Genomic DNA, 22,245 nt, shown 5'->3' with positions numbered 1-22,245 from the left:
GATGCGCTGGCATGTCAGGGGATGCCAGGAGTGGTTTATCCCTGATAAGCCTTGGCTGTGGGACCTGTCAGTGGCTCACCTGAATCCAGCCCTTTCCCATGGCAGGAATGAAGTTCAGGCAGGTTTGCAGAGGGATGGGGGTTCTGAGGAAGCTGGTTGTGACTCTGCACCTGGATTCATCCCTTTCCCATGGGAGGGATGAAGTTAAGGTTGGTTTGTGGAGGAATGGAACTCGTAGGGGAGCCGTAGGTGGTTCCATGCCTGGATCCATCCCTTTCCCAACACAGGGATGAAGTTCAGGCTGGTTTTTGAAGAGATGGAGCTGCCAGTGCCACAGGAAACACACCCTGCCCCCTCAGCTATGCTGGCAGCCCTGGCTGGGGCTGAGTGGTTCATTTTGGGCTGAAAATAGGAGATTTTGAATTTGCAAAGGCTAGTGGAGTAGGGGTGGTGATAAGGGGGTGAAGAGGAGTTTGGGGGCCTTGCACTTCTCCAGCGAAACGCTGCACTTGGCGAGGGTCTGGAATCCACTCAGGTTTTCCAAAAGCATCTTTTCGGCTCTGGAAAGCCAAATAAATGGGAGACAAACATCAACTCCAACCCCCTGCTCCAAGGCAGCCCAGGTCTTGCCATCATGAGAAGGGACACATCAGGATGTAGCACGGACACAACCGTGCCGGCATCTCCCGGTGAAAATCCACCAACCACGTCCCGCTCCCGCCGCTCCCACGCTCCCGGCCAGCGTCAATGCTAAATCCGGCCTTTCCCATCTCCCTCACAGCTGGACGAGGAGCTCCCGTCTCCATCTCAGTGGCCTCATCTTCACTCCCAGGGGACATTCCCCATCCTCTTCCCCCCACTCATCACAATTCCATCCCGTGCCAGAACAGAGCTGAGCAGCTCGCAGGGATGGGGTGAAATGCCTCCAGCTGCTCCTATGGGATTGGAGACTCAAATGTTGATGTACTTGCTGCTTTCTCCAAGGAAACTAACAGTCCTTCCAGCAGGTGAGCTGCTTCCCTGCTCATCCAGGCACCAAGAGCCCCACCGAGCTCTGGGCAGCATTGGTGCTGTGGATGCAAGGAGGTGGTCTGAGGATTGCTGGGAAGTTTTGCTCATGCAGAACTGGTCAGAAATAGGGTCCCACAGCAGTTTTGGGGGGCTGCAGTCATGTTTAGAGCAGGAGATGTTTCAGGATAACCAGGATCGCCCTGTTCCTGGCCCATCCCGTGCATGTGCCCAGAGGCCACTCGTGCACCTACGCCAAGAGCATTGGATCATCCCCGGGACAGCACAAACAACCTTCAGCCACCACCAGAAAAACACAGGCTGATGCATCTTGGCGTGTGCTGCTGCGCCTCCACCCATCATCCCGCCCGGCAGCCCCCGGGATCGCCGGCAAAACGGCTCCTCAGGCCCCTCAGAATCCTCAGAGCAACACGCCGCCCCAACAGGGGGGTGGAAATTGTGCCCAGAGAGGCTGGAGAGAACAAAAACATGATAAAAAACCTGCCTGGGCTCTTGTGGCCCCGGAGAGTGGGCGATGCTAAGGGGACCCCTGACCCTGAGTATGGGGCGTCTTCCATGTGCCTGGGGGGGAGGATGCAGGATTGGGGCCGGGACGCAGGATTGGGGCCAGGGTGCGGAGTGCATCCAAGCCCTGGAGAGTCAGCAGCTCCCAGCACAATTCCTCACACCCATAGGAATGTAATGAACCAGGGATCTTGGAAAGGGTCAAATTTAGGGTCTGAGATGAGCCAGAGGAGTCCCATCTCAATGAGGAGAGCGTGAGGCAGAGCCATGGCATCCCAAACCACGGGGAAGGGGCTCCGCAGCGCTGCCCCGCCCAGCAGTGCTGCAGAGTCAGTCTGCTGCCGCCACCCCCGCTTCAGCGCTCGGAATTAAGAATAATCCATCAGAATTTCATCCCATGGCTGCTGCCGCCACATCTGGAAGCTGCTGTGGGCTGCTCGTAGCTGTGCAGCATTTCCAAGGAACCACAAGTTTTCCATCCTCTTCTGATTAGCGTGTGGTTCCCGCCCCGGAGCCCCAGGCAGGGCCAGCAGCCCCACACTCAGCCAGGGACCTCGGCCGCCATATCCTGAGAAGTCCCCAAGCAATTGTGGGCTGTTAAAACTCCTGATGTCCCCCTGGCTGGGCTGTGCCGCTCCCCAGGGACAGCTCTGCTCCTGATGGAGGGTGGTGGCACAGCAATGGGGACCTGGCTCCTGTCAGCAATGGGGCTCAGCAGCGGGAATTGCCCCATGTCCTCTGAGGCTGCTCCACAGCCTCTCCCCAAGGACTGGGGAGCCCCTGGGTGTTCCTATCACCCCTTCCTGGGGAGCACCCGGCTGCAGAGAGGACACTGTCACCTGACAGGTGGGACAAAACCCCCAGGAACTACTGACTCTCAGGCCCCGGCCACCCAACAGGTCCCTCCTGCTGTCCCCGTGTCCCCCAAGCCCTGCCCATCTCTGCTCATGGCGCTCCAGCAGCAGCTGCTCCGCCACATCTGGGGCTGATTTTCGATGTGAAGCCGCACTCGCCTCTGGGATACTGGAACCGCGCTGGGAAAGCCGGCGGGAGCGAAGGCAGCAGCCCGAGGGCTGGCTCAGGATGTGGTGGCTTGACTGGGAGGAAAGTGGGGCTGGAGGGGCAGTGGGGGCCCCGAAACTCCCCCCCCCCCCCCCCGCACTGGCCAGAACCGGCTGTGGCCCCGGGGACGGGATTACGCCGAGCCGGAGGCATGTCCTGCGGCGAGCCCAGTGCTCCATGACCTCACCACCACGTGCCTGCGACGAGGAAGGAAAAGAGGAAACTACGTTTTTTCAAGAATAACTTTTGCCCGAGCTTTTCCTGGGGGTGAGAGTGTGACCCGTGGCCAGCACCACTCACCCTTTCCGCGAGAGCATCACTGCGGGGTGACAGCCCAGCCTCCCAGCCCACACACACCCCAGGATGCAGGGATGGGCACAAAGAGCTGCAATCCACCTCCCCAAATCCCCCTCTGCCTTGTCCCAGCAGCACAGACACCCCTGTCATGGCATGGGTTGTCACCCATGGGTACTGCACCCCCCACCCATTGCACGTCCTGGGTGCCTGTGGAGAACTTGGGCCCTTGGTGGGAAACCCGGGCTGAGGAAGTTGTGCCCAGGCTCATAAACACATCAAAACCATCTGTGGTTTCCACATGGGTCACATCCTCCTTCTCCCAGCCCTGGGTGATGTCCCCAGGGGTCAGAGCCATTGGCTGGATCTCCATCCCTCCCCAGGGCTGGAGCCAGCAGGATGCAGGAAGGGAAATGTGAATTCAAAATAATGAAAATATTAAGAAGGGCACAGGCCTGGAATGGAGCCCACCCCAGGGATGCAGCGAGCTCCAACTCTAGGGCTGGATCCCACCTCCAGCCCCAGGGCTGGATCCCACCTCCAACCCCAGGCTGCAAAATTTCCACCTGGCTGCAGCAGAGACCAGGATGGGATTTGGAGCAGGGACCCCTTGGTTATCCCAAGCAGCTGGAAACGCTGTGGAAAAGCAGGATATGAGCTGGGATCCACTTCCTGGGAAAATCCCAAACCACTCAGAGCTACCAGTTCCTCGTGCCCAGTGCCAGCTCTCCCAGCCAGGACATCCCAGGGTGGTTTGGCTTCACATCAGCCCTTCCCTGGCAGCCCCTCTGTGTCACTGCAGGGTACCTGATCCCAGCAGCACCTTCACTTTGGCGTGAGGAAAAACAAGGCAAATCCCAGGAAAGCAGGAGCCATCGGCAGCAGGATCACCCCCAGGATACAGATTCAAAAAAGAATAAATTTAATCCATACCCAGGAGTGTGAAAATGAGCTGAGGGGTCCTCCACGTGCAGGGAACAAGCAGGACACGAGCTCATTGCAATAGAGAGATGGATTAGGATTGGGATTAGGATTGGGATAAGAACCCAACAGCCTCCCTTCATGCCTCCAAAACCTTCCTGCTGAGCCAGGGGGGCCACTTCATCCTCCCTGGAATCAGGACTGACACTTGGCAGCTGGATGCTCTCAGCTCCCTGGGATCCCAGGGTGGCCAGGCAGGACGCAGCCGGGCATCTCCAAAGCACTTCTCCCTTGGAAAGGGAAAAGCAGATCCAGGGGGATGAATTTGGCCCTCCCCTGGAAAGGGCTGGATTTGGAGGTGACCAGGGGGATGCTTCACGTGCCAGAGTCACTGCCCACCCTCGCAGCCCCAGGATGCTGCTTTTGGGTTGTTTTCTCCTGATCTTCACACATTCCAGCTGGGATGGGAATGTTTGGCTGAAGGAGGGATGTGGGACCTGCCAGGGTCTCAGGACATTCTGGCCTCCTGCCCCCACCACGAGGGGAGACCCCTGGAACCACCCCAGGGAGGAGCAGCACTGGGTACTGCGATCTCAAAGCACCTTCGTTAATGGGGCACCCTCATTAATGGGACACCCCAATCTCAGGGCTTCCTCATTGATGGGGCACCCACACCAGTAAGGCACCTCATCTTTGGGGTGGCTTCACCTTCAAGGCACCCCCATTAAAGGGGCACCCTTGTCTCTAGGGGCATCCCACCTCCATGACACCCTCGTTAACAGGGCACCCTCATCAATGGGACAGCACCATTAATTGGGGACCTTCACTTCTGGGGTACCCTGGTCTTCAAGGCACCCTTATTAATGGGGCACCCCTCATCTCCAGGGCACCCCCATCTCTGGGCACCCTTATTAATAGGGCAGCCCGATCGTGTGGCACCTCCCAGGACACCCTCCCCTTCCTTGGCACCCCCCTGTTTTGGCAGCTCCATGAGTGCTGCATCCCCACGGAGCATCCCATGGGAACGGGGGCTGGGTACCCCGAAGGCAGGCAGGGCGTGCAGGGGCTGGGGGGCACCCAGCACCTCTCTGCCCCCCCATTCTGTGAGCTCCAGGCCTGGCTCTGTGCTTGCAGAGCCTGAAACCAGCTGTGGTTTGGAGAAAAAAAGGAAAAATTGAGTTTTCCTCCTCTGTGGGAATGAGACCAGGGGAAGGAGAAACGGCTCTGGGTCCTGGAGCTGCTGCTGGACTTTCCTCTCTGGGGGAGGATTTTATTCAGCTGATACAAACGATATCTGAGGCTTTTTTGATTCTGGTTTCCTCCCGGCAACGGGTGGGGATGAGTCAGAAATCCAAAATAAAGATAAATAAGTTTAAAAATAAAGGGAAGCAAAAGCAAAACTCCCACCCCGCTTGTAAACAAATAGATGCCGGAGCTGCTGGATGGAGCTGCAGAGGCTGGAGCCAGAGTAGGAACCCCGAGAGCCGGGTGGTGTCCCAGGACAGCTCCTGAGGGGTTTCGGGGCTCAATAGGATGCATTCCCTGCAGGCCGTGCATCAGGCACGGAGGGTCGCTCCTCCAGAGGAATACCCTGCCTGGATTACGGTTGATAATCCAGGAGTTTGGGTCCTGGAGCAGGATTTTGGCAGGGTGCTGGGTTTATTCAGGCTGGAAAGGCGCCGGCTCTTCCCGGGATCCGGCGAGATTTAACCCCTCCGTGTCCATCCCGGGGCGCCTGCTCAGCATTCCCGCTCAGTGCAATGCCAGCGGACCCTTCCGTGCCCCAGAAACGCCCCGGGAGGGTGGTCCCGGCAGGGATTTGGGATCAGCCAGCATGGCTTGGCCAGACACACTGCCCGGCGCTGCTCCTCCTCCTCACCGCGACCGCAAATCCCACCGTCCCGGAGGGGCTCTGCTGAGTGACCCCGGGGCCGCCTCCACCGCTGGATCCCGAGCCAACATCTGGGCAGCGCCTCTTCCAGCTTCCCAATTAAGGGATTCATTCAAACACCTCCCGGCCCGGGGGGGATGACGGCTCGGGGGCCGTGCGGCACCTCCAGTGACGCTCTTTACAGCCCCAAAATTCCCACCACGGCCGCCGGCGCTGGATTTTGGCAGGAGCAGCCGCTTACTCAGTCTGGAATTGAGCCGGTTCTTCCCGGGGCAGAGCCCTCGCCCCTCTGGCCAGCCGGGCTCCGGCTCAAATCCCCCAAATCCCGAAGCCTTTTCCCTCGGTGCGTGTTCCCTGTGGGTGCTGCTGGGTCCTGGGCACTCCGGGAGCTGCGGTTTTCCAGTGCCGGAGCCGGGTGGATCCCGGTCCTCCCTGGAGCAATGGGATGCTGCTGGAGAATTAAAAACAAAAGAGGGGAAAAAAATCAGCAAAATAACAAAACAAAACAAAACAGCTCTAAGGGTGACAGCAGGGACGGGGCCGTGTGCGGCATCCATAGGGGATGGGGTCCGGGATGCCATGGAGCAGGGATGTCCTCTCCCTCTGCCCCATGGACCTGGTTCCTTGTGGTTCCACCACCCTGGGAGGTAGAAACAGGTGGCATTTTATTTCATTTCATTTCATTTCATTTCATTTCATTTCATTTCATTTATTTTAACTATTAAATTTAATTCAATTATGTTTATTTATTTTATTTATTTCAATTTATTTATTTCTTTTTTGTTTCATGTATTTCATCTCCTTTTTTTTTTCTTTTCTTTTCTTTTCTTTTTTCTTTTTTCTTTTTCTTTTTTCTTCTCTTCTCTTCTCTTCTCTTCTCTTCTCTTCTCTTCCTCAATTTCAGCATCTAGATGCAGAAATTTCCTTTTTAAGGCCTGGGGTCTCTCTGAGAGGGGTCTCTCAGGAGGCATCAGCCACATCCCAGCTCCATGGACCTCGGCCTTCCTTCTTCCCTGTCCCTTAAAAGCCACTTTGAGACTGAGCCAAGGACTGGGGGATGCCTAGGTGACAAATCCCCCCAGGGATGCAAATTCCTCTGGCTCCTCCTGACCAGGGAATGAGCACTTCCAGGGATGAGTTATTTCTCAAACCATCCGTGGATCACCTGGGTTTGCTCTTCCTTTGCCCTTACCACATCTGTTGGTGGCATAGACATCCAGCATCTCCCACACCAGGATGAAAAGTCGCAGGATTTGGGTTGGATTCAGGCTGGAGATGCTGCCTGGGGCTGGCAAACCAGGGACAAAGCCAGAGCGAGTGTCCATGACTCCAGAGGTTGGATACTCTTCTTCAAAAATTCACATTTTGGACCAATTTTAGGACCTGATCAACCCGTTGCTGGGCAGAAAATGGTCCTGGATATTCACATCATCCAAGGGGACAAAACCCTCCTGGTGTCCATCAGAAGCTGCACTGGGTGGAACGGGATGAGTTCCTCCTCCTGCTCAGCTTCCCACAGGAGCCAAACAACAGGGAAGGTCAAACGCTTTCCATTCCTAATATTTATCAAAGGAATTGTGTTTTCTGGCAGGAAACAGTTGCTTTTGGGGGAAAAACCAGCTGTTTGTGTCCCAGTAAGCCTGGACCATGTTGGAAGCAATGCTGGGGGGCCTGGAACACCCGGACTCCTCTCCTGTGACTTCCATGGGGTGTCCATGGGCAAGTGTGGGAGATGGCACCTGATGGCAGGAGTTGGAATTTTGCTTCAAACACATCAAAGTGCTCCTAACCTTGCTCCAAACAGCTCCAAACGCCCTCTTGGGAGCTCTGTGGGAGGAAGGACCCACAGGCAATTGCGATGAAATGGAAGGAGGAACCTCCCACCCAGCTCCCTGGGAAGCTCCTGCCGTGGGCTCTCCCCACCCCACACCCCACTGACGGCATCTGCTCCCCCTTTCACAACTTCCTCCAGAGCTTCTCCATCGAGCGCAACACCCCTGACCCGTGCTGGGTGTCACGTTCCGCACCCACGCGCCTCCCCAGGGACCCCGCGGGGGCTCCCGACCCACTCCCATCACCCACGAGTGGGTGTCTCCAGGAGTGTTGGCTCAGGATTCCCACAGGAATTGCCACCCATTCCACCCCACCCCGGCATCGCCCTCCTGGCTGCAGCCTCCACAGCCTGACCAGCTCAGTGTCATGTGGCTGGGCCACCGCCTGCCTTCACCCTCCTCCCCGGAAAGATGCGGTGGAAGTGTTTTCCCTGGAAAAACCACCAGCTGCACCCTTAATCCCATTCTCATCCCCATCATGACCCCAAGCTCACTGTCCCTGGGTGCTTCCCTGGGTTGTGATGGGTTTGGGTCTCTGACCAGCTCCAGGTGCTCCATCCAGCCAAGAAACTCTCCTCTCTTTCTTCCAGGGAAGAGTTGGGATTCCTGGGCTTTGCTGAGCACCTTTTGCTGCCATTCCAAGACCCCACTGGGTTGCTCAGATCCTAGGATGGGGGATTTGGGGCTGAGCTCTGCTCATCCCTAGATTTTGGGGATTTAGGGGTGGAGGAACATTCCGAGGGCCAGATCCCCCTACCAGAGAGGTGCTGCTCTGGCAGAGCACGTCAGGAATCTTTTGGATTAGGTTCATCCCTGCACATGGAAGCGATGAGAAGGAGGGAAGGGGTGGGAAGCAGGATGGAGGGGTAAAGAAGACGCCAGCTCTTCCATGAAGGAATTCATCCCAAATGCCAAAACTGGAGGAGAATAAGCCCATTTCCAGCTTTCCCTGGGCTCACTTGGATCCCTGAGGGGTTCAGGCTTCCCAGCACATCAAGGACCCATTCCCCAAGCTGGAGAGGAGCGTGGGATAACCATGGAGGTGTGACCTCCCTGTCCTCCCTCCGTGCCCTCCCACCCAGCCACGACTCCCAGACAGTGCTTACCCCAGCATCCAGCCTTCCCCCAGCACCCGGAGCGTGGGAAATGTGGGAAACACCTCCAAATCCTCTGGGGATTCTCAGGAGCTTGGCCACCCCCGAGCAGGCTTTAACCTGTTCATTTGCATGCCCTCATCACCTCTAATTAAATCTGTGTGCTGCCACCATCCTTTCAGCCCCCACTACCCTTGGAAATCCCCGGGCTGTGTTGCTGGGATTGTGGGAAGCAAACAGGATGGGTCCCACACACAGGAGTGGCCATGAGCACGTTGGTTTTTCCCTCTTCACCCTAAAAATATGATGGTTGTTGCAGGTTTGTGGCCAAAGCCACGGGGCTGTGGGGGGAAACCAGTTCTTTTTGTGGCCACATGGCTCCTGGCCTGTCCCTGGCCTGGGATCACGGCTCAAGATCACCCAAGTGATGGGTCCCCAATGCTCTGCAGCACGTGCAGCTCCCTCACTGAAATCGAAAACATTTCCATTTCAACCTCCTCAAAGCAAAGAACTGATGGTGTGAAGGTCACAGGGCTCCAGCCAGGAGCCACCAGGCATGGACACCCCTGGCTGAGCCAGACACAGGCACGTCACTGCCAGAGTTCCCCAGGTGTCACCCACTCACCACCTCCATCACCCTTTGGAAATGGGAGAGGGGAAAAAAATCAGCCTCCGAGGATGTCACCGGGGGGGTTGGGGACATGGATTTTGTCCCATTCCTCCGAAGAAATGGAATCAGCAGCACACTGGGAAAACCAGGATAAGCCAGAGCAATGTGGGCCAGGATGCCCCATGGCCACCAGGCTCAGGGCTGAGACCCCAAGGGATTCTCTTGGGGTGACTCCAAGGATATTCCCAGGGAAATGAGGGGTTTGATGGCAGCGCTGAAACGGGACCTTCAGGAATGGAGGAGGAGATGCAACACCCAGTGACACCCACCACAAAGGGACCATCAGGGTGACATGGGACCAGCAGAGTGTTGGGGACCCAGCAGGGTGACAGGGACCAGCAGGACGATGGAGGCTGGCAGGGTGATGGGGACCAGTAGAGTGACATGGGACCAGCAGGGTGATGGGGACTGGTCAGGTGATGACGACCCAAAAGCTTGATGGGGACCCAGTATGGAAATGGGGAGCAACAGGGTGACAGGAACCAGTAGGGTGACAATGACCCAACATGGTGACAGGGACCAGGAGGGTGTTGGGGACCAGCAGGGTGACAGGGACCATCAGGGGATTGTGCCATGGTGACCATGCCAGGGTGACCATGGACCAGGGACAGACCAAGCAGAATGACAGCGAGGTGTCACCAAGCATCCCTCTGTCCTTTCCTGTGTCACCCCAAAACAATGTCTGAGCCTGGCAGCTGTGCCAGCTGGGACATTGGCTTGGCACTGTCACCACCAACACACCCCGTGGAAGGCAGGACTTGGGGATTTGGGCATCCCTGAGAGGTACAGCCCTGGGGCTGTGCCTTGTGTCGTGTCATGTGTGACACCCGTGTCGTGCCGTGTGTAATACCCATGTTATGCCGTGTGTGACACCCGTGTCATGCTGTGACACCTGTGTCGTGCCGTGTGTGACACCAGTGTTGTGCCGTGTGTGACACCTGTGTCGTGCCATGTGTGACACCTGTGTCCTGCCATGCTGCTGCTCTGGCCCAGGGAGGCCGATCCAGCACAGTTTCCCAGCCCCCAAGGGGTTAAACGTCCCCAGCCATCCCCAAAATGACGAAGAGACGCTGGTCCCCAGCAATTAGGTGACAGATCCGGGTACACCGCAGCCCGGCCCGCTGACGTGAGGACGGATCCAGGCTGGCTGGTGGTTTGTCCCTGGCTGGCACCCAGCCCCCGGAGCCACAGCTGCTTCCCGGCCCCGCGGCCGCATGGCACCTGGCCGGGAGCGATGTGTCACCGGGAATTCCAGACTCTGGTGGCTCCGTGGTCCCCTCTGCCTGGTGACCCCCCAAAATGCCCCAACCCCGTGCTGTCTATGGGGTAGAGCCTGATCAGGTGTCCCCAGTGGGGACAGGATGCCATCCCCAGAACTGTCCCCTTGGTGGGTGTGGAGTGCCCTCCCCAGGAGCAGAACAGGGGGTGCAGGATGAGGCCATTTCCCTCCCCAAAGCAGCTGCGTTTTGGGGCCACTTCACAGATTTTGCACATTTTGATGCTGGCGGTTTCAAAGCCTGACATGGGGAAAGATTCCTGTGTCTCCAGAAGCCTTCGTGCCCTTTCCTGGCTCTTCCCGAGGGGATTGGTGTCCCTTGGGGACTTCCCGAGCCTGGGGAAGGGCGAGGGGGGCACAGCGGGGTTGGAGGTGTGCAGGGGAGTGCTGCCTGTGGCTGGGAATTGAGGAGAAAAACAATAAAAAGGGGGGCTTACAGTGTATCTGCAGCCCGTGCCATTCCCAGCTTACCCAGTGGGGTGACTGGGAGGAGCTGGGACGGGGCGGGGCGAGTACTCTGTCCCTGCCGCGGGTGGGAAAGGACGGGCCGCGGTCCTGCCGTGCCCTGGGTGCTGCCGAGGGGGTTTCGCAGCCGTGTATGGGGGTGGGGGGGGGGCTGGGATTTTGGGGAGATGTGACCCGAAATCCCCCACGGGGACCAGAGGCGGCCCCTGGTGCCAACCTGCCCCGAGAAGTGTCACTGAAATGTCCCCAGCGGCAGGGACTCCGGTGGGGTCAGGGGGACCTGGGACCCTGCACATCTGGGGCTCCACATCTGGGGGCGTCGCACATCTGGGGGGGGTTGCACACCTCGGGGGGTCACACATCTGGGGGAGCTACACATCAGTGTCACACATCTGGGGCTCCTCATCTGGGGATGGTGGCTGCACATTTGGGGGGGCTCACACATCTGGGGCTCCACACATGGGGGTCACACATCTGGCGGGACACACATCTGGGGGGTGACACATCGGGGGACGGGGGCGACGCGGGGACGTGCTTCCCCCTCGTGGCCGAGGTGGGGACTGTACCTTGCCCCTCCCCGAATGGGGAAACTGAGGCACGACCCCAACGCCGGCACCCGCTCCCCGCTCCCTTTTGGGGGGAATTCACAGCTCCCCAAAACCTGCTCCCCCCGGTTCTGCCCCTGCGTGTCTGCCGAGCTCCCCGAACACTCCCAAAGCGGTTCGCCTGCTCCGCGTAATACCTGGGGGGCACAGGCCGCCAGGGGCCCTCCCTGGGTGGGGTCAGTTTGGTCCACAAACCTGGGAAAAAAAAAAGGAGAGAGGAGGTCAGCCGGGATGTGACAGCCTGAGGGACTGGGGGGCACAGATGGGACCCGCAGGGACGCAGGGGACACGGCCCAGCTGTTCCATCACCCCCCAAGTTGCACCGAAGAAGCCAAAAGGCTTAAAATGAGCCCAAACCGCACAACTCTGTGCTGGCAGAGGGGGTTCCGCGGGTCACTCCGATCCCACAGACACGACCCCCGGCCAGCCAGTGTCCTCCCGGCCAAGCTGACCCCACCCCACGGCTCTGGGGATGATGACTCCCTGCATCCACCCTTCACCCAAATCCCGGCCCCGGCCCCTTCCTCGGCACAAACCACCCTGGGAGGATTTTCGTGGCAGTGACAGTGTTGGGGTGAGCCCGGGATTACCCCGCGGGCAAGGGCACAGAGTCCTGCGGGTGACAGGGTTGAGTGCTGCCAGGCGGGACGTCACCGACACCCAGCCCGGGGGCGGGGGACCTTGGGGCGGGGGCACCCCGGGCTGCGTTCGCCGCTGGATGCCCCGGGGCCAGCACGCCCTGCGGCGGGGCGGGGGGCCCAGGGTGATTGGAGAGGTGGTGGCGGTGCCAGGTTGTTGTGTCCCCTCCGTCCCTCCCCCGCCTTAACGACAGGGCAAAGAGCAGGTGGGTGCGGTGCCGACGACAAGCCGTCCCCTGCCCGTGTCACCCTCCGCGGACACAGCCCGAGCGGCGAAGGCAGCGATCGAGGTGAGCGGGGACACCCCGGGACAGAGACCCCATCTCGGGACATGGGGGTTGGCTTCGGCCGCTGGGGCTGGGATGGAGCGGGGCGACTGGCGATGGACGGTCAGGAGGGTCCTGGTGGCCACCGGGGCGACGGCACCGCCGGGGAGGGGGGAGGGGTGGCGTGTCCCTCAGGTGGTTGGGGGGCGCATCGGGGGTGACACAAGGACCCTGCCCAGGATCCCCCAGCAGGATCGAGACGCCCTTGCTGCTCCCCGGCACGATGGGAGACCCCTTCGGCCGCTGGAGCAACGCCCCGTCACGGTGAGTGGCCAGCGGGGTGGGCGGGGTGGGCGGGTCCCACCCTGGGGACCCCGAGGGCTGGGCGGGACGGGGGTGCAGGGGGTGTAAGGGTCCCTCTGTCCACCCAGGGGTGAATACGACGACAGGTCCCCGCTGCGACATTCCAACAGCTTCGTCCGCCTCACCGGGAAAAGCATCTACAGTGAGTGAGGGCAGCACCCCAAAAACCCCTCTGATCCCCCCGTTACCGTCCCCAGCCTGTCCCTGTCACCTCACCCTGCGTGTCCCCGCAGACCAGCGCAAGGACTATGGGCAGACCGTGCTGAAGCTCCAGAGCGATTTCCAGCACCACGTTGAGGTAGAAGCCCCCTCAAACTGCCCCGCGCCCCCGGCATTGCCAGGGGGCCCCTGTGCCACCGTCCCTGTCCCCCCAGCACCTGCTCACGATGCACCTGGAGCGGGATCTCCGCAGCGCCGAGGATTGTCTGAGGCGCCTGAAGGGCCTGGAGGAGCAGGGGCGGATCTGGGGGCAGGATGTCATCCTGGAAGTCAAGGACCAAGAGTTGGTGCTGAGAGATGTGGAGAGCAAGGTACCCCCCGGCCAGGGCACCCCCAAACCCCTCTGGCCATGGAACCTTCCGGTTGTGTGACCCCACAAAGCCTGGTACCCCCGCGGCCAGGGTACCCCCTGAATCCTGGTATCCCCCAAGCAAGGCACCCCAAAGCCCAGCACTCCTCAGCCAGGCCACCCCTTGAATCTCGGTACCCTCTGGTCAGGGCATCCCCAAAGCCTGGTATCCCCTTGCCAGGGTACTCCCTGAATCCTGGGACCCCGTGGCTATGCGAGGCCCCAAATCCTGGTCCCCCCTGGCCCAGGTATCCCCAAATCCCAGTTCCCCCCCCACAGGGCACCTCCTATAACCCCACTGCCCCCCAACCCTGGCAGCTCCTATAGCCCTGGCACCCCCAGTCTGGCACCCCCAACCCTGCCCCGCCCTCAGACTCAGCCCCCCAAACTCTGCCATCCCCCTCCTATGACCCCCCACCACCCCCATTAAACCTTACACCCCACATGCCCCATCCCCACAATCCCACTTGCACCCCTTTAACCCTTTCCTAGCCATTCGTGTGGGGGGGCTGAGCACCCCGTTTTCCCCCTTCCAGGAGGAGCTGGAGACTTTCCCGCTGGGAAGTGTGCGGGGATGCTCCACCGGACTGGACAACACGGTGCTGGCCGTCAGCGTCCAGGAGAGGAACCCGCCGGGGACCAGCGTCCTGCTCTTCCAGTGCGAGCGGCTGGGGGTGAGCCCTGAGGGGGGGAAGAATGGGGGGCAGCCCCCCCGGAATGGGGCGCTGATGGCAGGGGGTCCGTGTCAGGCAGAGACGCTGAGGAGCAGCCTGGAGAAGGCGCTGAGGCAGAGGAAGGAGGAGCAGAGGGATCACTATGGGCACAGGTATGGGGGGGACGCGGCTCTGCAGCCCCTCCCTGCGGACAGCCGGACTGGGCCTCCAAGTCTCGCCCCCCAGAGTTGTGGTGGGTCTGGCAGTGGGGTGTCCCTGCCCCAATGTCCCCCAAAGAGCCCCTTCCTGCGGGTGCAGACCCCCTCCTGAGGGGGAGGGGGGCCCTTTTGCCCCAGTACCCCAGCTTCTGGCTCGGTCCCCCCATCCTACCCCATCCCCGTGAATACAACCCCCACACCCCATCCACGGGCTCAGCCTCCCTCCTACCCCATCCCCACGGGCCCAGACCCCCCCACCCCATCCACAGGCTCAGTTCCCCCCCTTCCCACCCCCTCTTCCTCATCCCCATGGGCACGGATCCCTCGCACCCCCATCCATGAGCTCGGTCTCCCCTCATCCCCGTGGGCACAGTGTGTTCCCACCCCATTTCCCATCACTGGGCTTACACCCCCCCTCCCACCCCCATCCCTGCAATCAGCCCCACTCCTACCCCACACGCAAACCCGTCTCCGCACCCCGTACCCCCTCCCCAGGCTCAGCTCACCCTCATCTCCCCCCTCCCCACCGCCCTCGCCCCGGAGCAGCCCGGACCGGCCGCCGAGCCCGGCCCCTCTGTACGCGGCCCCGGAGCGCTGGGCAGAGCCCCTCGAGCCCGACCACCACCTGCCCCCCCAGCGTGGGAGACCCCCCCAGCATGGGCTGCGCTCCTCGGACTACCGTGAGTCTCGCGGGGGGGAGGGAGAGAGGGAGGGAGGGGCTGCACCGTGCCTCGTTTCTCCAGGAGCAGGGGGCGATGCTGGGGACCCCGTGGTGTCACCAGGTGCGCCGGAGCCCCCGCAGATGCTGCGGACCAAAGGCCCCCCCCAGGTTATGTCCGAGGTGGACCGAGATGTTGTAAGTCCCGACCCACCCCCACCCCCCACGGATGGGGACACCCCAGCTCCCCCCCTGCACTCACCGTCCCCCCCCGCACCCACAGGAGGTTCTCAACCACGTCCTGGGGGAGCTGGAGCTCTTCATGGGCCAGCTGAGCATGACCCTGAGCTCGGCCAGCAAGAAGAAGAAGAAGCAGAAGAAGCAGCCAGGTGGGAGGGGAGGGGAGGGGAGTGTCCTTGGGGGGCTGCTTGGGGTTCTGGCGTGGGCAGCCCGGTGCCAGCCCCCGGCTCTGCCCCTCCAGCGCTGCCCCCAAAGGAGGAGTACACGGATTTCTTCCAGAAGGTGAAATACGCCCTCAACCTCATGGTAGGTCCCGCCGGGCTGGATGGGGGAGGCTGTGGGGTAGGGGGGATGTGGGCTCAGTGGGAATGGGGGGGGCTGTGTGAGGGTGGGAGGCTGTGAGGGGATGGGGCTGTGGACAGCAGGGGAACTGCGTGGGGAAAGGGGGTCTGCGGGGATGGGGGGCCCATGGGGATGGGGAAGCCGTGTAGGGATAGGGGACTGTGTGGGGGTGGAGGGGCTGCATGGGATGAGGGAGCTGTGGGTGAACTGAGGGGCTCTGCGGGGATGGAGGGGCCATATGGGGACACGGGGCCGTGTAGGGGTGGGAGCTGGGGGTGGATTGGGGGACTCTGAAGCGATGGGGGGGGGCCGTGTGGGGATCGGGGTGCTCCGTGGGGATGGGGGGGCTCCGCAGGGACACCCTTCCCCCACACTCAGGGACGGACCCACCGCTACGTGAAGGACCCCGACCCCTCCCAGCTGCTGCGCCTCGTTTTCTCATCTCTGTCCTTCGTGAGTGCCCCCCAAAAGCGGGTCCCACCCCGCAAAATCTGTGAGACAGGTGGGGACCCCCCCACACTCCCCCCATCCTGGGGGGTGCGTCTGGGGGTGCTGCTCCATCCCGTCCCCTGCAGGTCCTGGACCACTGCCCCAGCCCCGGGCTGGCCCAGGCGGTGGAGGCTCCGCTGCTGCTGCCGGAGGCACTGGAATTCCTTGAGGAGACCCTGAGCGATGACGACTACGGCGTCTGGAAAAGCCTCGGCACTGCCTGGAACAAGTCCAGGTGGGGTCCAGGCCTCCGACACCGAGAAAGGGGGGTCTGGATTTGAGGGGGGGGTCACAAAACCCACCCCGGCGTCCCCCCCCGATGCTTGTAGGGCCGAGTACCCCAACAGCGCCCGGGTGCCCGCGTATGTCCCGGTTTTTTCGGACGGGTGGCTGCCCCCCGTGCTGGAGCAGGAACGCCACGGGGCCCTCCAGGACACCCCACCGCCTGCCTCAGTTTCCCCAACTCACTTGCGACGCCCTTCCCTGTCCCTGCCCGCCGCACAGTCACCAGGCACCGGCTGGAGGGACAATCCCAGCCAAGTGTAAGCCTCCCCCTTTCCCTGTGGATGCAGAGGGTTGGGGCAAGATCTGGCCCCCGGCTGGGTATTGATCACCCCCCTCACCCCTTCCAGACCCCCCCTCTCTGCCCAGGGGCTCGTCCGAGCCCTGTACGATTTCCAGGCCAGGAATTCGCAGGAGCTGAGCGTCAGGAAGGGGGACACGCTGCAGGTAGAATCGGGGGGTCCCCTCCCTGGCTGCTCGTGGGGAGGATGAAGTTGGGACCTTGGGGTCCTGGCCCCCCACCCTGCCCCCCTTGCCACCTCCCTTAGGTCCTGGACCAGCAGAGGAAGTGGTGGCTGGTGCAGGACGAGTGGGGGGACAGGGGGCACGTCCCTGGCAACATCCTGGAGCCCCTCCCGGAGCCGGGGCACGACGGGGGGCACGGCGCCAGGCAGGTGGGTGTTCTCTCTGCCCTCCCTCCCCCGCGCCCCCCCAAACAAGAGGGGGTGGCCGGGGACTACCCCGATGTCCCCTCCCTTTGTCCCCCGCTCCAGGACAGTCCCCCCACCCTGCAACCCAACTCCTCGCCGGCGGAGGTGACAGCCTGGCTGATGGACAAGGGCTTCTCGCGAATGTAGGTGGTCCCTTGAGCCCCCCCTTCCCACCCAAAACCCGCGTGGGTCCAATTGGGGGTGGGGGAAAGCCCGGCTTACCCCGTCCCCCCCTCCCTGTTCCCCCCCCCCCCCCCCGCAGCACGGTGCGGACTTTGGGGGTGCTGCGGGGGCACGAGCTGCTGCAGATGAGCCCGGAGGACCTGCGAGGTGTCTGTCCCGAGGAGTGGCGGAGGGTCCTCTTCAAGCTGTCCCCCATCAGGACATCCCTGGGGGTGAGAGAGCCCCACCTCCGTACCCCCACCCCATCTCGGGACTTTCGGACCCTCGGCCCCACGCTCCCTCCCCATCCCCGGGGCTGGCCTTGGGGGTGAGGGACCTCCGCCCCCGCGCCCCCTCCTCACTCCCGGACTGATCCTGCGGGTGACCCGTCCCCGGAGCCCCTCCCCAGCCCGGAGCTCCTCCTCCCCCCCCCACACACACACTTCTCCCACCCCCTTCTCTGCAGATCGGCCCCAGGCACTGAGCCACCGCGGCCGCGCTGTCCCCAGCACGTCCCCGCCCCACGCCTCCCAGGATGGAGCACCCTGGGAACGGCTGGACTTGCGGGGGAAGCCACCCCCCACATCCCGCCTGGCCCTCCCAGAACAGAGAACCATTCCTTGAAATTAGAGAACGTCTCTCCCAAAGCCACCAGTGACATGAGGCTTCTGGGACTTCCCCCACCCAAAGGAAGTAGGGGGGCAGGCACCCCCCTCAGCGGGGCCAGGCGCTGTGAGATGAGCTTGCACCCCCAAAATGTAAAGCGATTGATGTGGAAAATAAAAGTGACAGCAGTGGGGTGTGCAGAGTCTGGGGGGAGCTCGGGGGGCAGGGAGAGGGATGGGGCAGGGGAATAGGGGAATAGGGGAATAGGGGAATAGGGGAATAGGGGAATAGGGGAATAGGGGAATAGGGGAATAGGGGAATAGGGGAATAGGGGAATAGGGGAATAGGGGAATAGGGGAATAGGGGAATAGGGACAGGGCAGGGAGGGAGACACAGCATTTCACCCCCCGCAGCACCCAAGGCACAGTCCTGGTCCCCATCTTTGTGAGTTGATGGCAGCGAGGGGCCCCAGGGGACAGGGCTGTCCCCAGCCCACCCCACTCAGCACCCTGGGTGGGTGGCAGGGCACCAACCCTCCCTCCCCCAGCCTTTGTCAGGGCTGCCTCATTAGAGCTTATTAGGAATGTGCTAATGAGGAGCGGGGGTGGAAAGAAGGGAGGCACAGGGCTCCTTTTCCAGGGCAACGAGGGCTGAGCTCGTGCCCCCCAAACCAAACCTGCCACGTGGGGGGCTGGGACCCCCACTCACCCCACACCCACCAACCCCCAACCATGGGTGGGGGCTGCCTCAGTGCCCCCCTGCCCAACACCACAAGGCTTGTGGGGGGCTCAGGGTGCCACATCTAAAGCGCTTTATTTATTATCTTGGGGGGCTTCTTTCCAGTGGTGCTGTCTCCCCTAAAGGATGGGGGATGCTGGGGGGGCTGGGTTAGGACCCCCCCGCCCTCCTTGCTCCAGGCTGAGCTCCTACAACTTCTTGTTGCCCCACTTGGCCATCTTGTTATTGATGGGCATCTTCTGGAAGCGGCTGGACTTCATGTAGGCAGCCACCTTTTCCAGAGCCTGGGGACACACAGGGAGCGTCAGGGACCCCTCCACCGCGGCAGCCCCCACCCAGGGGTGACCTCGGGGTGCCCTTGCTCACCCCAAAGCGCTCCATGAAGTCCTTGAGGTTCTTGAAGGGCTCCAGGCACTTGGGCTCAAAGATGCTGTTCTGATCCAGCACGTCGAACATGAGGAAGTCTACGAAGGTCAGCTGGGGACATTGGGGGGACACGGTGAGGACAAACCCCCTCCCCAGCCCCCTCATCCCCCTCAGGGGTCCTGGCAGTACCTTCTCCCCCGCAAACCACTTTCTGTCGCCCAGGAAGTTGGAGAAGAGCTTCAGCTTCCCTGGGAGCTGCTCCAGGTAGCCCGGCTTGAGCTTCTCCTGAGGGAGGAAAGGGGCGAGGATGGGCAGTCCCAGCTGGCCACCCTGGGGAGCACCCTCCCCATATGGGGTCCCCAGTGCTGGTGTGGGGTCCCCCAGCCTGCAGGACACTCACAAAGTCAGGATTGTAGCAGACCATGACCAGGCTCATGCGGAAGTCCATGATCTGGTTCTCCAGCATGTCCACACGCAGGGTCTCCTCCTCTGTCTCACCACCTGCACGGGCGATGTCAGCACTGGGGGCCCAAACCCGCCCTGACCCAGCCCTGCTGCCCCAAACCCGCCCTGACCCAGCCCTGCTGCCCCAAACCCGCCCTGACCCAGCCCTGCTGCCCCAAACCCGCCCTACTGCTGGCTGTGGGTCCATTTAACTCCAGCTCCAACGCCATGCTCAACCCCACTCCAACCTGTACCCCAATCCAACTCCACCCTACTCCAACCCCAACCCCAACCCAAGCCCAACCCTACTCTAACCCCAATCCAACACCAAGCGTGCTCCAATTCCAACTCCCAACCCAATTCCAACCCTACTCCAACCCCAACTTTAACCCAACCCAACCGAACCCCAATCTAATTCCAGCCCCAGCTCCAGCCCCACTCCAGCCAAGCCCCCCCTGCACTCACACATGTTGTGCTTGCGGGCGATGTAGCGCAGGATCGCGTTGCTCTGCGTCAGCTTGGTGGGGCCATCGATGAAGTAGGGCAGCTGCAGGGGACAGCGGGGCATGGGGACACTGGGACATCGGGACACCCCCAATCATAACCCCCCCCCCAGCTCCAGACCACCTACATTGGGGAAGTCAAGCCCCAGCTTCTCCTTCTCGTTGATCCATTGGCTCTTATCGTAGTCGGGAGCTGGAAGGGAAGGGGGAGTTGGGTGATGTCGTGTGTGTGTCCCCTCCCCGAAAGCCAGAGAAGCTGGGGGTGGTGTGGAGACCCCCTGACCCCCCCTTACCCTCCCCACAGCTGTAGAGCTTGTCCTCGTAGGGCGTCTCCGTGTACTCCAGGAGCAGGCGGATGGCATGGGCAAGCTGGGGAGTGGGATCAGTGAGACCCCCAAAAACATCCCCCGCACGTGCCACGGGGAAACTGAGGCACAGGGGAGGGCAAACCGCAACCCCACAACACACTGGCTACCCTCAAAAGCAACATCCTCCCACCCCCAAGAGCAGCAGGACCCCCACAGGACACCCCAGGCTACCCCCAAAAGATCCAGAAGAGCTCCAACAGCTTCCCCAAAAGACCCGAGGGTCCCTGCAGACCCCCAAGAGACCAGAGGGGCTCCCACAGTTCCTCCCAAGATTAGGAAGACACCCCAGACCTCCCAAAAGACCAGAGGGACCCCACAGACCCCCCAAGAGTGACCCCCTCCAGTCCCCCCCAAGATTAATGGTCCACCACAGCCGCCTCCCCCAAGAGCAGAGGGACTCCTACAACACGCCCAAAAGACACAGGAGACCCCCGAAGACCTCCCAGAAGACAGGGGGGACCCCCGAAAACGCCCCACAGCCGTCGCACAAGCCCAAAGGGACCTCCACAAGATCAGTGGGACTCCGGACGACCCCTCGCTGCCCCCTGAAAGTTCAGAGGGACCCCCGCAGCCCCCCTCAAGACAAAAGACAACCCCACAGACCCCTGCAGCCCCCACCAAAGCGCTGGGAGACCGCCACAGCCCCCATCCCCAAAACCAGAAGGGTCCCCACGTCACGCAAAAAGTGCAGAAGGGACCCCACAAAACCCCCGAAGACCCCCCCGCCGGCCCCCAAAACATCAAAGGGACTCCCGAAGACCCCCCGAAACCCCCCAAAACACCAAAGGGACTCCCGAAGACCCCCCGCAGCCCCCCAAAACACCAAAGGGACTCCCGAAGACCCCCCGCAGCACCCCGAAACACCAAAGGGACTCCCAAAGACCCCCCCGCAGCACCCCAAAGGACCGGGGTAAACCCCAAAGACCCCTTACGTCCTCCCCTAAAAGCGCAGGGGGACCCCCCCCCCCCCCAACCCCCTCAGGGGACGCTGGTGTCCCCGCAGCCCCTCCCCCGCCCAGGGGTGCCCCACGGGGGTCGCGCTCCCCCCACTCACCCCGCGGATGTCCCAGTAGCCCAACACCGCCATGGCCGCGCCGCCGCCCCGCCCCCCGCGTGACCCCGGCCACGCCCTGCCGGGGGCGGTGCTCAAAGGGGCGGGGCTTAAAGGGGCGGTGCTTAAAGGGGCGGTGCTTAAAGGGGCGTTGCTTAAAGGGGTGGGGCTTAAAGGGGCGGGGCTTAAAGGGGCGGGGCTTAGCGGGACCGGGGCTTAGCGGGACCAGGGTTTAGCGGGGCGGGGCGTAACGGGACCGGGGCTTAGCGGGGCGGGGATCAGAGAGACGGCAGCTCCACGGGGGTCCCCCGTATCTCGAGGGTCTGCGACCCCCCCGAGCTCCATAGGGTCCCCCTTAGTAGGCGGCTCTGTGCCCCCCACCACATTCCCATGGAACTCCCTGATCCCGGGGACGCCGCAAGCCCCCCACCGCCCCCGCAGGGCCCTGCGACCCCCCAAACTCCACGGCGTTTCCCGTATCCCGGGAGTTCTCCGACCCTCCCAGCCCCATGGGAACGCCCTTGTCTTGAGGGCTCTGTGACCACCCCACACTCCATGGGGTTCCCCTTATCCTGGGGTGTCTGGAGCCACCCCAAGTTCCGTGGAGTGCCCTTTAACAGGGGGCTCTCTGACCCTCCCCATCCCCGTGGCTCTGCGACCCCCTAAATTCCGTGGGGTCCCCCTTATCCTGGGGGTTCTGCGACACACCCCACCCATCCCCACGGGACCACCTTATCCTGGGGACACTGCAACCCCACAAACTCCATGGGGCCCCCTCATTCTGGGGCCCTGCCGCCCCTTAAATTCCATGGGTTCCCCCTTTCCTGGGAGCCCCATGAGCCCCCCCAAACTCTACGGGAAGCCCCTTATCCTGGGGGTCATGGGTCCCTCTGTGACCCCTCCTCAAGCTTCATCAGGGTCCCCCCTTTCAATCCCC

The 22,245-nt window shown here is 61.8% G+C and overlaps 2 protein-coding genes across 2 annotated transcripts; one reads left to right on the top strand and one right to left on the bottom strand.

Moving 5' to 3' along the window:
- Window positions 1-12,830: 12,830 nt before the first annotated feature.
- EPS8L3 (EPS8 signaling adaptor L3) lies at window positions 12,831-17,716 on the top strand (the record flags this gene model as incomplete). Its single annotated transcript, XM_082296101.1, has 17 exons — window positions 12,831-12,871; window positions 12,979-13,052; window positions 13,144-13,208; window positions 13,285-13,440; window positions 14,015-14,152; window positions 14,228-14,265; window positions 14,845-15,029; window positions 15,132-15,205; window positions 15,291-15,363; window positions 15,489-15,553; window positions 15,968-16,042; window positions 16,165-16,313; window positions 16,408-16,620; window positions 16,711-16,807; window positions 16,909-17,213; window positions 17,333-17,465; window positions 17,699-17,716. 17 exons carry the CDS (start codon window positions 12,831-12,833, stop codon window positions 17,714-17,716), a joined length of 1,899 nt encoding a protein of 632 aa, XP_082152227.1.
- A 910-nt stretch (window positions 17,717-18,626) lies between these two features.
- Window positions 18,627-21,396, bottom strand: LOC309581370 (glutathione S-transferase Mu 3-like). Its single transcript, XM_082295948.1, has 8 exons — window positions 21,312-21,396; window positions 20,183-20,258; window positions 20,018-20,082; window positions 19,852-19,933; window positions 19,343-19,443; window positions 19,132-19,227; window positions 18,943-19,053; window positions 18,627-18,860 (listed from the first exon to the last, which is right to left on the bottom strand). Exons 1-8 carry the CDS (start codon window positions 21,342-21,344, stop codon window positions 18,765-18,767), a joined length of 660 nt encoding a protein of 219 aa, XP_082152074.1. The 5' UTR covers window positions 21,345-21,396; the 3' UTR covers window positions 18,627-18,764.
- Window positions 21,397-22,245: the final 849 nt, after the last annotated feature.

The sequence above is a fragment of the Coloeus monedula genome, assembly GCF_965178545.1.
Source record: "Coloeus monedula genome assembly, chromosome: 23".
NCBI classification, from domain to species: domain Eukaryota; kingdom Metazoa; phylum Chordata; class Aves; order Passeriformes; family Corvidae; genus Coloeus; species Coloeus monedula.
Note: the sequence above shows the minus strand (reverse complement) of the source record. Positions and strands in the feature narration are given on the sequence as shown.

What these genes read in the sequence shown, in the direction of transcription:
- LOC309581370 (XM_082295948.1), bottom strand. Translation starts at nt 21,344, where the DNA reads ATGGCGGTGTTGGGCTACTGGGACATCCGCGGG. An exon ending in GCTACTGGGACATCCGCGGG is followed by an intron (nt 20,259 to 21,311) that starts GTGAGTGGGGGG and finishes CCCACTCCCCAG; the next exon opens with CTTGCCCATGCCATCCGCCT. An exon ending in GCTCTACAGCTGTGGGGAGG is followed by an intron (nt 20,083 to 20,182) that starts GTAAGGGGGGGT and finishes CTTCCCTTCCAG; the next exon opens with CTCCCGACTACGATAAGAGC.